Source organism: Culex quinquefasciatus, chromosome 3 (genome assembly GCF_015732765.1).
Source record: "Culex quinquefasciatus strain JHB chromosome 3, VPISU_Cqui_1.0_pri_paternal, whole genome shotgun sequence".
Classification (NCBI taxonomy): domain Eukaryota; kingdom Metazoa; phylum Arthropoda; class Insecta; order Diptera; family Culicidae; genus Culex; species Culex quinquefasciatus.
In genome coordinates, this window is record NC_051863.1 from 4065524 (window position 1) to 4079040 (window position 13517).

Sequence of the window (13517 nt, forward strand, 5' to 3'; positions counted from 1 at the left end):
TGACCTTCGCCAACATTTTTCATTTCTGATTTTATTCAAAATTTCTTGCTACATTCATAGTACAAACCATGAGTGAGCACCTGAAACAAATTTGACATCGATCGGCAATCCCGATCAATTTTTAGACCGATTTACTTTTTGCCTTTCTTACTAAAGAAAGGTATAGGTTTTACTTTAAGCCAGGACGTCATTTCCATCTTCGTAAATATGTCGATTCAGCATGAATTTTAATCGGAAAAATCGTCAAAAATCACACTGCATCGATTTTCGACGCTCTATCGATTCACCTTGACAGAACTCGTCTATCTCACACCCTCGAATTTTGAGAAAATAAATTCCGTGGAGGTCGAGTGATGTTCGTATGTGGTAAAATTTTGCTAAATTTTGTGTCGCGCCGTTCTCAGCTCCCATATATCCGATTTCGATTCTTCTAAATGCAGATGAAAGCTAGTGTGCTGAACCTGGGCGAGTTGCCTCGCAAATTTCGAAATATCCATCTGTTTTCGGATGCGGCCAGACTTTTCAACAAAATACACAGTTTTCAAATGAAAATATGGTCAATTTTTATCATTTTCATATTTTTATTTATCTCAAAAATTGCATTTTTCGAGCTCTACAACCTCCCAAATTTTCATCTAGATCCATAATCTGGTTCTGGAGTTAGAGCCGTTTGATTAACCTACCAAAAAAAAAAATCCTAAAAAAGGTAAAAGCCCACCTGGTGACCTTCGCCAACATTTTTCATTTCTGATTTTATTCAAAATTTCTTGCTACATTCATAGTACAAACCATGAGTGAGCACCTGAAACAAATTCGACATCGATCGGCAATCCCGATCAATTTTTAGACCGATTTACTTTTTGCCTTTCTTACTAAAGAAAGGTATAGGTTTTACTTTAAGCCAGGACGTCATTTCCATCTTCGTAAATATGTCGATTCAGCATGAATTTTAATCGGAAAAATCGTCAAAAATCACACTGCATCGATTTTCGACGCTCTATCGATTCACCTTGACAGAACTCGTCTATCTCACACCCTCGAATTTTGAGAAAATAAATTCCGTGGAGGTCGAGTGATGTTCGTATGTGGTAAAATTTTGCTAAATTTTGTGTCGCGCCGTTCTCAGCTCCCATATATCCGATTTCGATTCTTCTAAATGCAGATGAAAGCTAGTGTGCTGAACCTGGGCGAGTTGTCTCGCAAATTTCGAAATATCCATCTGTTTTCGGATGCGGCCAGACTTTTCAACAAAATACACAGTTTTCAAATGAAAATATGGTCAATTTTTATCATTTTCATATTTTTATTTATCTCAAAATTGCATTTTTCGAGCACTACAACCTCCCAAATTTTCATCTAGATCCATAATCTGGTTCTGGAGTTAGAGCCGTTTGATTAACCTACCAAAAGAAAAAAAATCCCTAAAAAAAGGTAAAAGCCCACCTGGTGACCTTCGCCAACATTTTTCATTTCTGATTTTATTCAAAATTTCTTGCTACATTCATAGTACAAACCATGAGTGAGCACCTGAAACAAATTCGACATCGATCGGCAATCCCGATCAATTTTTAGACCGATTTACTTTTTGCCTTTCTTACTAAAGAAAGGTATAGGTTTTACTTTAAGCCAGGACGTCATTTCCATCTTCGTAAATATGTCGATTCAGCATGAATTTTAATCGGAAAAATCGTCAAAAATCACACTGCATCGATTTTCGACGCTCTATCGATTCACCTTGACAGAACTCGTCTATCTCACACCCTCGAATTTTGAGAAAATAAATTCCGTGGAGGTCGAGTGATGTTCGTATGTGGTAAAATTTTGCTAAATTTTGTGTCGCGCCGTTCTCAGCTCCCATATATCCGATTTCGATTCTTCTAAATGCAGATGAAAGCTAGTGTGCTGAACCTGGGCGAGTTGCCTCGCAAATTTCGAAATATCCATCTGTTTTCGGATGCGGCCAGACTTTTCAACAAAATACACAGTTTTCAAATGAAAATATGGTCAATTTTTATCATTTTCATATTTTTATTTATCTCAAAATTGCATTTTTCGAGCACTACAACCTCCCAAATTTTCATCTAGATCCATAATCTGGTTCTGGAGTTAGAGCCGTTTGATTAACCTACCAAAAGAAAAAAATCCCTAAAAAAAGGTAAAAGCCCACCTGGTGACCTTCGCCAACATTTTTCATTTCTGATTTTATTCAAAATTTCTTGCTACATTCATAGTACAAACCATGAGTGAGCACCTGAAACAAATTCGACATCGATCGGCAATCCCGATCAATTTTTAGACCGATTTTCTTTTTGCCTTTCTTACTAAAGAAAGGTATAGGTTTTACTTTAAGCCAGGACGTCATTTCCATCTTCGTAAATATGTCGATTCAGCATGAATTTTAATCGGAAAAATCGTCAAAAAATCACACTGCATCGATTTTCGACGCTCTATCGATTCACCTTGACAGAACTCGTCTATCTCACACCCTCGAATTTTGAGAAAATAAATTCCGTGGAGGTCGAGTGATGTTCGTATGTGGTAAAATTTTGCTAAATTTTGTGTCGCGCCGTTCTCAGCTCCCATATATCCGATTTCGATTCTTCTAAATGCAGATGAAAGCTAGTGTGCTGAACCTGGGCGAGTTGCCTCGCAAATTTCGAAATATCCATCTGTTTTCGGATGCGGCCAGACTTTTCAACAAAATACACAGTTTTCAAATGAAAATATGGTAAATTTTTATCATTTTCATATTTTTATTTATCTCAAAATTGCATTTTTCGAGCTCTACAACCTCCCAAATTTTCATCTAGATCCATAATCTGGTTCTGGAGTTAGAGCCGTTTGATTAACCTACCAAAAGAAAAAAATCCCTAAAAAGGTAAAAGCCCACCTGGTGACCTTCGCCAACATTTTTCATTTCTGATTTTATTCAAAATTTCTTGCTACATTCATAGTACAAACCATGAGTGAGCACCTGAAACAAATTTGACATCGATCGGCAATCCCGATCAATTTTTAGACCGATTTACTTTTTGCCTTTCTTACTAAAGAAAGGTATAGGTTTTACTTTAAGCCAGGACGTCATTTCCATCTTCGTAAATATGTCGATTCAGCATGAATTTTAATCGGAAAAATCGTCAAAAATCACACTGCATCGATTTTCGACGCTCTATCGATTCACCTTGACAGAACTCGTCTATCTCACACCCTCGAATTTTGAGAAAATAAATTCCGTGGAGGTCGAGTGATGTTCGTATGTGGTAAAATTTTGCTAAATTTTGTGTCGCGCCGTTCTCAGCTCCCATATATCCGATTTCGATTCTTCTAAATGCAGATGAAAGCTAGTGTGCTGAACCTGGGCGAGTTGCCTCGCAAATTTCGAAATATCCATCTGTTTTCGGATGCGGCCAGACTTTTCAACAAAATACACAGTTTTCAAATGAAAATATGGTCAATTTTTATCATTTTCATATTTTTATTTATCTCAAAATTGCATTTTTCGAGCACTACAACCTCCCAAATTTTCATCTAGATCCATAATCTGGTTCTGGAGTTAGAGCCGTTTGATTAACCTACCAAAAGAAAAAAATCCCTAAAAAGGTAAAAGCCCACCTGGTGACCTTCGCCAACATTTTTCATTTCTGATTTTATTCAAAATTTCTTGCTACATTCATAGTACAAACCATGAGTGAGCACCTGAAACAAATTCGACATCGATCGGCAATCCCGATCAATTTTTAGACCGATTTACTTTTTGCCTTTCTTACTAAAGAAAGGTATAGGTTTTACTTTAAGCCAGGACGTCATTTCCATCTTCGTAAATATGTCGATTCAGCATGAATTTTAATCGGAAAAATCGTCAAAAATCACACTGCATCGATTTTCGACGCTCTATCGATTCACCTTGACAGAACTCGTCTATCTCACACCCTCGAATTTTGAGAAAATAAATTCCGTGGAGGTCGAGTGATGTTCGTATGTGGTAAAATTTTGCTAAATTTTGTGTCGCGCCGTTCTCAGCTCCCATATATCCGATTTCGATTCTTCTAAATGCAGATGAAAGCTAGTGTGCTGAACCTGGGCGAGTTGTCTCGCAAATTTCGAAATATCCATCTGTTTTCGGATGCGGCCAGACTTTTCAACAAAATACACAGTTTTCAAATGAAAATATGGTCAATTTTTATCATTTTCATATTTTTTATTTATCTCAAAATTGCATTTTTCGAGCACTACAACCTCCCAAATTTTCATCTAGATCCATAATCTGGTTCTGGAGTTAGAGCCGTTTGATTAACCTACCAAAAGAAAAAAAATCCCTAAAAAAAGGTAAAAGCCCACCTGGTGACCTTCGCCAACATTTTTCATTTCTGATTTTATTCAAAATTTCTTGCTACATTCATAGTACAAACCATGAGTGAGCACCTGAAACAAATTCGGCATCGATTTTCGACGCTCTATCGATTCACCTTGACAGAACTCGTCTATCTCACACCCTCGAATTTTGAGAAAATAAATTCCGTGGAGGTCGAGTGATGTTCGTATGTGGTAAAATTTTGCTAAATTTTGTGTCGCGCCGTTCTCAGCTCCCATATATCCGATTTCGATTCTTCTAAATGCAGATGAAAGCTAGTGTGCTGAACCTGGGCGAGTTGCCTCGCAAATTTCGAAATATCCATCTGTTTTCGGATGCGGCCAGACTTTTCAACAAAATACACAGTTTTCAAATGAAAATATGGTAAATTTTATCATTTTCATATTTTTTATTTATCTCAAAATTGCATTTTTCGAGCTCTACAACCTCCCAAATTTTCATCTAGATCCATAATCTGGTTCTGGAGTTAGAGCCGTTTGATTAACCTACCAAAAGAAAAAAATCCCTAAAAAGGTAAAAGCCCACCTGGTGACCTTCGCCAACATTTTTCATTTCTGATTTTATTCAAAATTTCTTGCTACATTCATAGTACAAACCATGAGTGAGCACCTGAAACAAATTCGACATCGATCGGCAATCCCGATCAATTTTTAGACCGATTTACTTTTTGCCTTTCTTACTAAAGAAAGGTATAGGTTTTACTTTAAGCCAGGACGTCATTTCCATCTTCGTAAATATGTCGATTCAGCATGAATTTTAATCGGAAAAATCGTCAAAAATCACACTGCATCGATTTTCGACGCTCTATCGATTCACCTTGACAGAACTCGTCTATCTCACACCCTCGAATTTTGAGAAAATAAATTCCGTGGAGGTCGAGTGATGTTCGTATGTGGTAAAATTTTGCTAAATTTTGTGTCGCGCCGTTCTCAGCTCCCATATATCCGATTTCGATTCTTCTAAATGCAGATGAAAGCTAGTGTGCTGAACCTGGGCGAGTTGCCTCGCAAATTTCGAAATATCCATCTGTTTTCGGATGCGGCCAGACTTTTCAACAAAATACACAGTTTTCAAATGAAAATATGGTCAATTTTTATCATTTTCATTTTTTATTTATCTCAAAAATTGCATTTTTCGAGCACTACAACCTCCCAAATTTTCATCTAGATCCATAATCTGGTTCTGGAGTTAGAGCCGTTTGATTAACCTACCAAAAGAAAAAAAATCCCTAAAAAAAGGTAAAAGCCCACCTGGTGACCTTCGCCAACATTTTTCATTTCTGATTTTATTCAAAATTTCTTGCTACATTCATAGTACAAACCATGAGTGAGCACCTGAAACAAATTCGACATCGATCGGCAATCCCGATCAATTTTTAGACCGATTTACTTTTTGCCTTTCTTACTAAAGAAAGGTATAGGTTTTACTTTAAGCCAGGACGTCATTTCCATCTTCGTAAATATGTCGATTCAGCATGAATTTTAATCGGAAAAATCGTCAAAAATCACACTGCATCGATTTTCGACGCTCTATCGATTCACCTTGACAGAACTCGTCTATCTCACACCCTCGAATTTTGAGAAAATAAATTCCGTGGAGGTCGAGTGATGTTCGTATGTGGTAAAATTTTGCTAAATTTTGTGTCGCGCCGTTCTCAGCTCCCATATATCCGATTTCGATTCTTCTAAATGCAGATGAAAGCTAGTGTGCTGAACCTGGGCGAGTTGTCTCGCAAATTTCGAAATATCCATCTGTTTTCGGATGCGGCCAGACTTTTCAACAAAATACACAGTTTTCAAATGAAAATATGGTCAATTTTTATCATTTTCATATTTTTATTTATCTCAAAATTGCATTTTTCGAGCACTACAACCTCCCAAATTTTCATCTAGATCCATAATCTGGTTCTGGAGTTAGAGCCGTTTGATTAACCTACCAAAAGAAAAAAATCCCTAAAAAGGTAAAAGCCCACCTGGTGACCTTCGCCAACATTTTTCATTTCTGATTTTATTCAAAATTTCTTGCTACATTCATAGTACAAACCATGAGTGAGCACCTGAAACAAATTCGACATCGATCGGCAATCCCGATCAATTTTTAGACCGATTTACTTTTTGCCTTTCTTACTAAAGAAAGGTATAGGTTTTACTTTAAGCCAGGACGTCATTTCCATCTTCGTAAATATGTCGATTCAGCATGAATTTTAATCGGAAAAATCGTCAAAAATCACACTGCATCGATTTTCGACGCTCTATCGATTCACCTTGACAGAACTCGTCTATCTCACACCCTCGAATTTTGAGAAAATAAATTCCGTGGAGGTCGAGTGATGTTCGTATGTGGTAAAATTTTGCTAAATTTTGTGTCGCGCCGTTCTCAGCTCCCATATATCCGATTTCGATTCTTCTAAATGCAGATGAAAGCTAGTGTGCTGAACCTGGGCGAGTTGCCTCGCAAATTTCGAAATATCCATCTGTTTTCGGATGCGGCCAGACTTTTCAACAAAATACACAGTTTTCAAATGAAAATATGGTCAATTTTTATCATTTTCATATTTTTTATTTATCTCAAAAATTGCATTTTTCGAGCACTACAACCTCCCAAATTTTCATCTAGATCCATAATCTGGTTCTGGAGTTAGAGCCGTTTGATTAACCTACCAAAAGAAAAAAAATCCCTAAAAAAAGGTAAAAGCCCACCTGGTGACCTTCGCCAACATTTTTCATTTCTGATTTTATTCAAAATTTCTTGCTACATTCATAGTACAAACTATGAGTGAGCACCTGAAACAAATTCGACATCGATCGGCAATCCCGATCAATTTTTAGACCGATTTACTTTTTGCCTTTCTTACTAAAGAAAGGTATAGGTTTTACTTTAAGCCAGGACGTCATTTCCATCTTCGTAAATATGTCGATTCAGCATGAATTTTAATCGGAAAAATCGTCAAAAATCACACTGCATCGATTTTCGACGCTTCGTCGCCAAGTCGACAAGTTGTCAAGTTGAGCTTCGAATGCTGGCGCGAGAATGCTGGCGCATTTATTTGCTGGCTCGACTTATACTCGTTTGTAGTAGCTTGTCTACCGATGTTTCCTACAACATGTAAGATATCGTAGCTTTTCGGTTTCTTTTGCCCTGTTTGTTTTTGCATAACTGTCCAATGTTTATTTAAAAACTTTTGTGACATAGGACATTCATCCGGCTACAATCTATTTGTTTTCCGTGGGCTCCGAAAATCGCCTAAAAGTAGACTCAATTTTTTCGTGATTTCGTAAGTTTATTTAACAGGGTTCATTTGATTCCAATAGGAGCTTTCTAAGCTTTTCATCGTTTATATCGTTTTCAAAGTTTTCAATGCTGGCGACGCCAATGGCTTTCTACCTAAGGTACTCGTGATTGAGTGTGTAGTAGTGCGGTTGTAAAAATAGCTATCTCTGACTCTGCCACATTCGTAGAAGCTGAATGGCTATCTTCCCTGCACCGTGCGGCACACGCGGTTCGGGTTTTCTTTGCGCCTACCGCGGTGTGCGTTGTCACTGGCGCATGTGAAGCTTGCTATGCTCGCGTTTGTCATAAACGCTTGTTTGATTAAGAATATGTACGATTTAAAATATTCTTTTGGAGAAAATGGCGTTTTTTGTTTCTTTTGGAAATCATATCATTTATAATACTTTGCTTTCATCATAAGACTTTCTTCTTCTTCTAAACAAAGTCAATGTTATGAATTGAAAGAAGTACCATCGTTATATTCTTTAGTAAGAAAGGCTCTATCTCACCCCAGGTGGGATTAAATCGGGTTTTTTATTTATTTATTTTTTGCTTTAACGGAGCACATCAACCAGAGCTATTGCACCAAGATTTGTGTTACAGACATCTAGTACCTTAAAAAAAAAAACTACGGGAATTATCGATATGATTTTTTATTCATCCCCCAAGGTACTGTCTTCAACATACATTTTCTCAATATTTCAACACCGGCAATTTGGCCACCATCTTGGATTTACAAATTCTAAACCACTTCAGAGCATGTTTGGAGCCATATTCAAACTATTTTTTTTCGTGATTCGATTATCCGAAATTTGATTATCCGAGGTGAAATTTTCCGAGGCCTTCGGATAGTCGAGTCTGGACTGTACAAGCAAAGCAGGGACATGTATTTCTTATTTTTTTTTTTTCAAAATTCTTTTAAACAAAATAATTTTACAGTACATTTTGAAAATGATGAAATTTTCTGATTGTTCGGCATTTACAATGGAAATTAAATTGATTCAAAATTTTATCAGACAGCACAGAAAAAAATATGGTAATATTCATCAGGGAATGATGACAGATTTTGTGTCAACAAACCTTTCAAACATCAACTTTTTTCTGTGTGCTTAAAAAACTCACAAAATAAATGTGAAGAAAGGCCTTGCTAATAATTCGCTTCAAAAAAGAATTCAGTAAACTTGTAATTATATTTTTAAACCACAATTATTTTTATCAAAAAACAATAAAGCATCAACAATGTTATTTTTCATGCGATAACCTTCTAACACTGACCCCAAAAAAATATTCAAATCGCAAAACAAACCGCAGTTTGTTTACCGTTCCCTCTTCTATCGGCCATTCTGACTAGTAAATAACGTCCCTGACATCGAGGCGATAAACGTTCTGTCCGGAATCTGTTGCCCTGCTCTGCCCTGCCCTAAGTGGCCACCTCACTCCTCTGCAGATCCGCTGCTGTCTGTTTATTATTTTTCGCAGTTTGTTCATCTTTCACGCTCGAAGAACTGCTCGCACATACCTACAAAAGGTGCAAACCGGTTCTCTCCCCAAAAACCCGTCTTCCGTTTGGACAACTTACTAATGGGATCATCGGTGTGGTTTCTTACTTTATACGGCAAACAACTTACAAAAAAAAAAAGATCAACCTTTTTTGGGGAAAACCCTCATCTGAAGCATCGATTACTACTTCCTTTGCATAGTGGGCTCTAGATATTTGTTTATTAATGAGCAATGTAAACAGCCAAACATCGCTAACAAGGTAACTTCCGCGGGGTTGTCCCAACGCTGGAGTCAGAGACCTTCGACGATTTACACAACTGACTGGCGTATTTTCGTATTGAAGTGATAATTTAGGCACAACTTATTTCACAAAAGGTAGAGAAGCGGGATTTTTTACCGCAATTCACAACCTAGAAAGAAAAATCACCCAAAAGTTCATAATGCAACCATTAAAAATATAAACTCCTCAAGTCAGAATAAGAAGATGTCCGAATGCTGGTGTCGTTTGCCGACCGGTTCAAAATGTATGTAAATATACAAAATCCCACATACATATGGTACGGTGAATCCCGCGGCTTGGCGTCAACATGGACCGGTTTTTGTTTATTTAATATGTTTGTCTTCTGCTTTCTTGCCGGGCAGGTATAGTAATGCTAAAAATTGATTGTTGATGCTCATCAATGTTGTTTTTTATTCAATTCCAGAAAAATCTGGATTTGTCAAGATGATGGAGATATTCATGTTATTTTGAAATTAAATTAATAATTAAAACACCACAGCTTTTTTTTTTAATTGGAAGAACCTTTTTAAAAATTTCGGTCATGCATTTATCTGGTTTGTTTTATTCTGATAGCATTAGATCTATTCTTTCATTATTGTTTCTAGTCTGTTTTATAGTTTTCTTATTTTTCCGGACAATTTTCAGAATTATAACAAAAGCAAAGTAAAACAAATTGCGTTAAAACAAGTCCAGGCATTATCGATCATAAAAAATACCGCATAAATATTTAATAAATTTCACTTAAAAATATAGAGGATGTAAGTCACAACACAATCAAAGTTGGCTAAAAACCCGATTTAATATCACCAGAGGTGAACTAGAGCCTTTCTTACAAAATGATGAAACTCCGACAAATATATTAGTGCAATTAAATTTTAGGAAACAAAATGATACCACCCCGTGAGAATTTGACCTAAAGCTTGGAATATTTTTAGGCTATACCTCGAATACCATTTTGTTTAAATTCAAAGGTACATTATGGGTCGCAAGGTATTAAAATTTAATTAAGAAAAACATTTTGGATTGATATTATTAGAAAAATATAAAGGGTACTCAGGCTTTAATGTTAGTCTATGATTAACTTAAAGAAATATGTATCGCTATTGCACTTTGTCGATCTATTATGAGAAGCCAAAAAGAACACTTTCACGCGCAGCGTAAGCTGGCGTTTATGCTTCGACTTCGACTTCGGGACTTCGAATTTGATGTTCAGTATATGATTCTGTATAAAACCAACAAATTAATAGGAAAAAATAGAGTAAAAATAAGACGAAAAACACTAATATGGCTATAGCTCTGGAAATACACTTTGGAAAAGCTTCAAATTTGGGGTCCAAGCAGTTTATGGCGCATGTTTTCGAATGGCTTTTTGTTTGAAACTAAATTCTTGTAATTTGATAGTGTTATCAGTAAAATAGTCCAAAAAATACATCTAAAAATGGCTTTGACTACATTTATTGGTCGAAAATTGTGAATCGAAAAATAAAATGTTCGTCTCCGACCCCATGGCTACAAATCTGAAATATAAAAATTGTGGGTTTTACGAGCGGTTTTCCAATAATGGAAGACACAAATTTTTAAGAGTGGATACAGACATCGCTCAAGTATTTCAGAAAAAGAGCTCTCAAAAATCAGACTTTGAGTTTCGGGTTTCGGGCCAAAATTCAATCGAAAGAGCGCATTTAAACCTTCAATTTAGTAATAGGATTTTTTTCTGGGACGACGCCTCGCCGCGCACGAACTTTTTAAGATTTCTGAGAAAAGTGTTTTTTTCCAAAAGCAAACCTTAAACTTTTCTTTTGTAAGAAAGGCAAAACGAAATGTTTCAAAGATTTACAAAGTTAAACTATCAGAAAATTTAGGAGTTATTCTATTTGACGACTTTTGGAGAAAAAAATGGTAAAAACGAACTGTTGGCGGGTTTGGATTCTATTCGTCTAGTTATCATAATGTTTAACTTTTTGACTTCATTCCCTACAGACAGTAGTTGCGCCACTTATGTTAAAAAGGGAAACATTATGATCGGATTACTAGACCAAAATGTTAAAAAATCGCTTTGTTCTACAAATAGGGTGCAAAACGTTTCGCAAAACATTTGCACACATCATTTTAGTCTCGATACCATAATATTCAACATAAGCTACTAATTGATTGTATATTCTGGTTTGGGTACAAGACTTTACATAAATGGTAGAAACCAATGAATTTTAAGTGTCAATTTTATCTGTGAAACAGTTAACACCAAGGCAGGTGTCAATTGGGCAACTATTAAAAGCTTTAGTTACACAACATCCCAATTATACTATATTTGAACTTTAGAAAGTGATCATCGCCAGTTTAAGCTCATATAAGAGTTGGTTCAAAAAGATGAAAACAATTAAATTTAAGAAAAAAAAAAACAAAGACAACAGCAGGCCACTTAATAGTGTCAATAATTCATGTAAATATTGAAACACTGCTCAAACTTGGTCATAAAAACCCCATTGGCCAAACATATCTAAAAGGAGTTTGGAGCTCATGCATGCCAAATTTTTAGGTACCAAAGCTGCGGACGGGGCGCCCATTTTTTCGCACATCAGGCCAACGGTCTGTCTTAACCGATTACGCACCCAGATCAGACCGAACCGAGTGGTGTGGAAAAGAAGGGGACAGTTTTTATTATCACGTTTCCAAAAAAACCCCTCATTTAACGGAGACAAGTTTCACACACACGTGCGAATGTGTGCGGCGGGGCACACGCAGGAAAACTGGTATTGTCTTCTGACCGGCGACGAGATCGTGCCAAACATTGGCCGACCGGACATTTTCACCCCCCGGATATATAAAAGAAGTCCGGCTCAAGATGCTCCAGTATCACTGTCAACGCGGAATTGATAACAGCAAAAGCCTAGTGCGGTTTCGTGTGCACTTTAAACGCAAACAAATCAACATCAAGATGAAATTCTACCTGGCAGCTGCTGTTTTGGCCACCGTCCTGGTCGCGGCCAACTGTGCCCCTTACCAAAGTGAGTGGACTCCGGACTTTAGTGAAACAGTGTTGCCGGCTCAAGTGCACAGTGTGTTGAACAAATGATCATTATTTAAAACTTAATTTGCAGTTGTGTATCTGGTCCCGGTGGAAGCTGCCCCAGTCGCCCGCGTGGCCCGTTCGGCTCAGTTCAGCGGCAGTGCTGCCAACGCCGGTGCCCAGAGCTTTAACGCCGGTGGCTTCGGTGGTGGTTTCTCCGGAAGTTCGGCCAACGCTGCCTCGCAGTCCTTCTCCCAGGGTGGTGGATTCCCAGGATTCGGAGGGTTCAGCGGAAGTGCTGCTAGTGCAGGTGCCCAGAGCTTCTCCGGTGGTGCCGGTGGATTCCCAGGCTTCGGAGGCTTCAGCGGTTCTGCTGCTAACGCCGGTGCTCAGTCCTTCAGTGGATAAGTTATCTCCCAACAATGTGAACCCACGGAAACTGCCCAGTTTGAATGCGAGGATTTTATGTTACAGAATTACTAATTATTAAGTTTAGTTTACAAACGAAGTATTGATAAGGCGAGTCAGTTACACACACATAAATTATGCAAAAGATCTGTTAACATCATGACATCGTTGATCTTTGCAACAAAGAAAGTTACAGATGGTCGAAAAATGTGATAAAATGTTGTCTTCAGTTTAAGATCCATTTTGTTGAAGTAGTAATAAAATTTCACGACACGAAAACTGCTCTTTTTAGTTTTTTTTTTTTGCGTTTGCACATTAAAAAATCGGTTTATTGGGTTATTTTAAGCATCTGTGGCAATTTTGAGCGAGTTTTTTTTCGTTTTTTCTCATACAAACTTCACCTTCGAGTATCAATGGGTAAATGTTGACCGATTTTGCTTATATTTGGCCCAGAGTCCTAAAGTACATACTGCCGTTTTACGCATAATTGTCCCATGTCAGTTTTGGAGGATTTTGACTTTATGACATTTTTAAGTTTAGTTTGATCTGTACTTTAAGAAAAACACATAAAATCTGGTACTTTGTTCGGAAACTCATTGAAAATAACACCAAGCCTGTTTGTCCCATCGTTAAACTTCTACGCATAATTGTCCCACCAAGTATTTTCTTACACGGAATCA

At 37.2% G+C, this 13517-nt stretch overlaps 1 protein-coding gene across 1 annotated transcript; it reads left to right on the forward strand.

Annotated features, from left to right (window-relative positions):
* The first annotated feature begins 12249 nt into the window (after positions 1-12249).
* On the forward strand, positions 12250-13120 carry LOC6044748 (glycine, alanine and asparagine-rich protein). The gene is made up of 2 exons (XM_001862176.2): positions 12250-12427; positions 12521-13120. The coding sequence occupies exons 1-2, from the start codon at positions 12265-12267 to the stop codon at positions 12835-12837; spliced, it is 480 nt and encodes a 159-aa protein (XP_001862211.1). The 5' UTR covers positions 12250-12264; the 3' UTR covers positions 12838-13120.
* The last annotated feature ends 397 nt before the right edge of the window (positions 13121-13517 follow it).

What these genes read in the sequence shown, in the direction of transcription:
- LOC6044748 (XM_001862176.2), top strand. Translation starts at nt 12,265, where the DNA reads ATGCTCCAGTATCACTGTCAACGCGGAATTGATAACAGCAAAAGCCTA. An exon ending in CAACTGTGCCCCTTACCAAA is followed by an intron (nt 12,428 to 12,520) that starts GTGAGTGGACTC and finishes CTTAATTTGCAG; the next exon opens with TTGTGTATCTGGTCCCGGTG.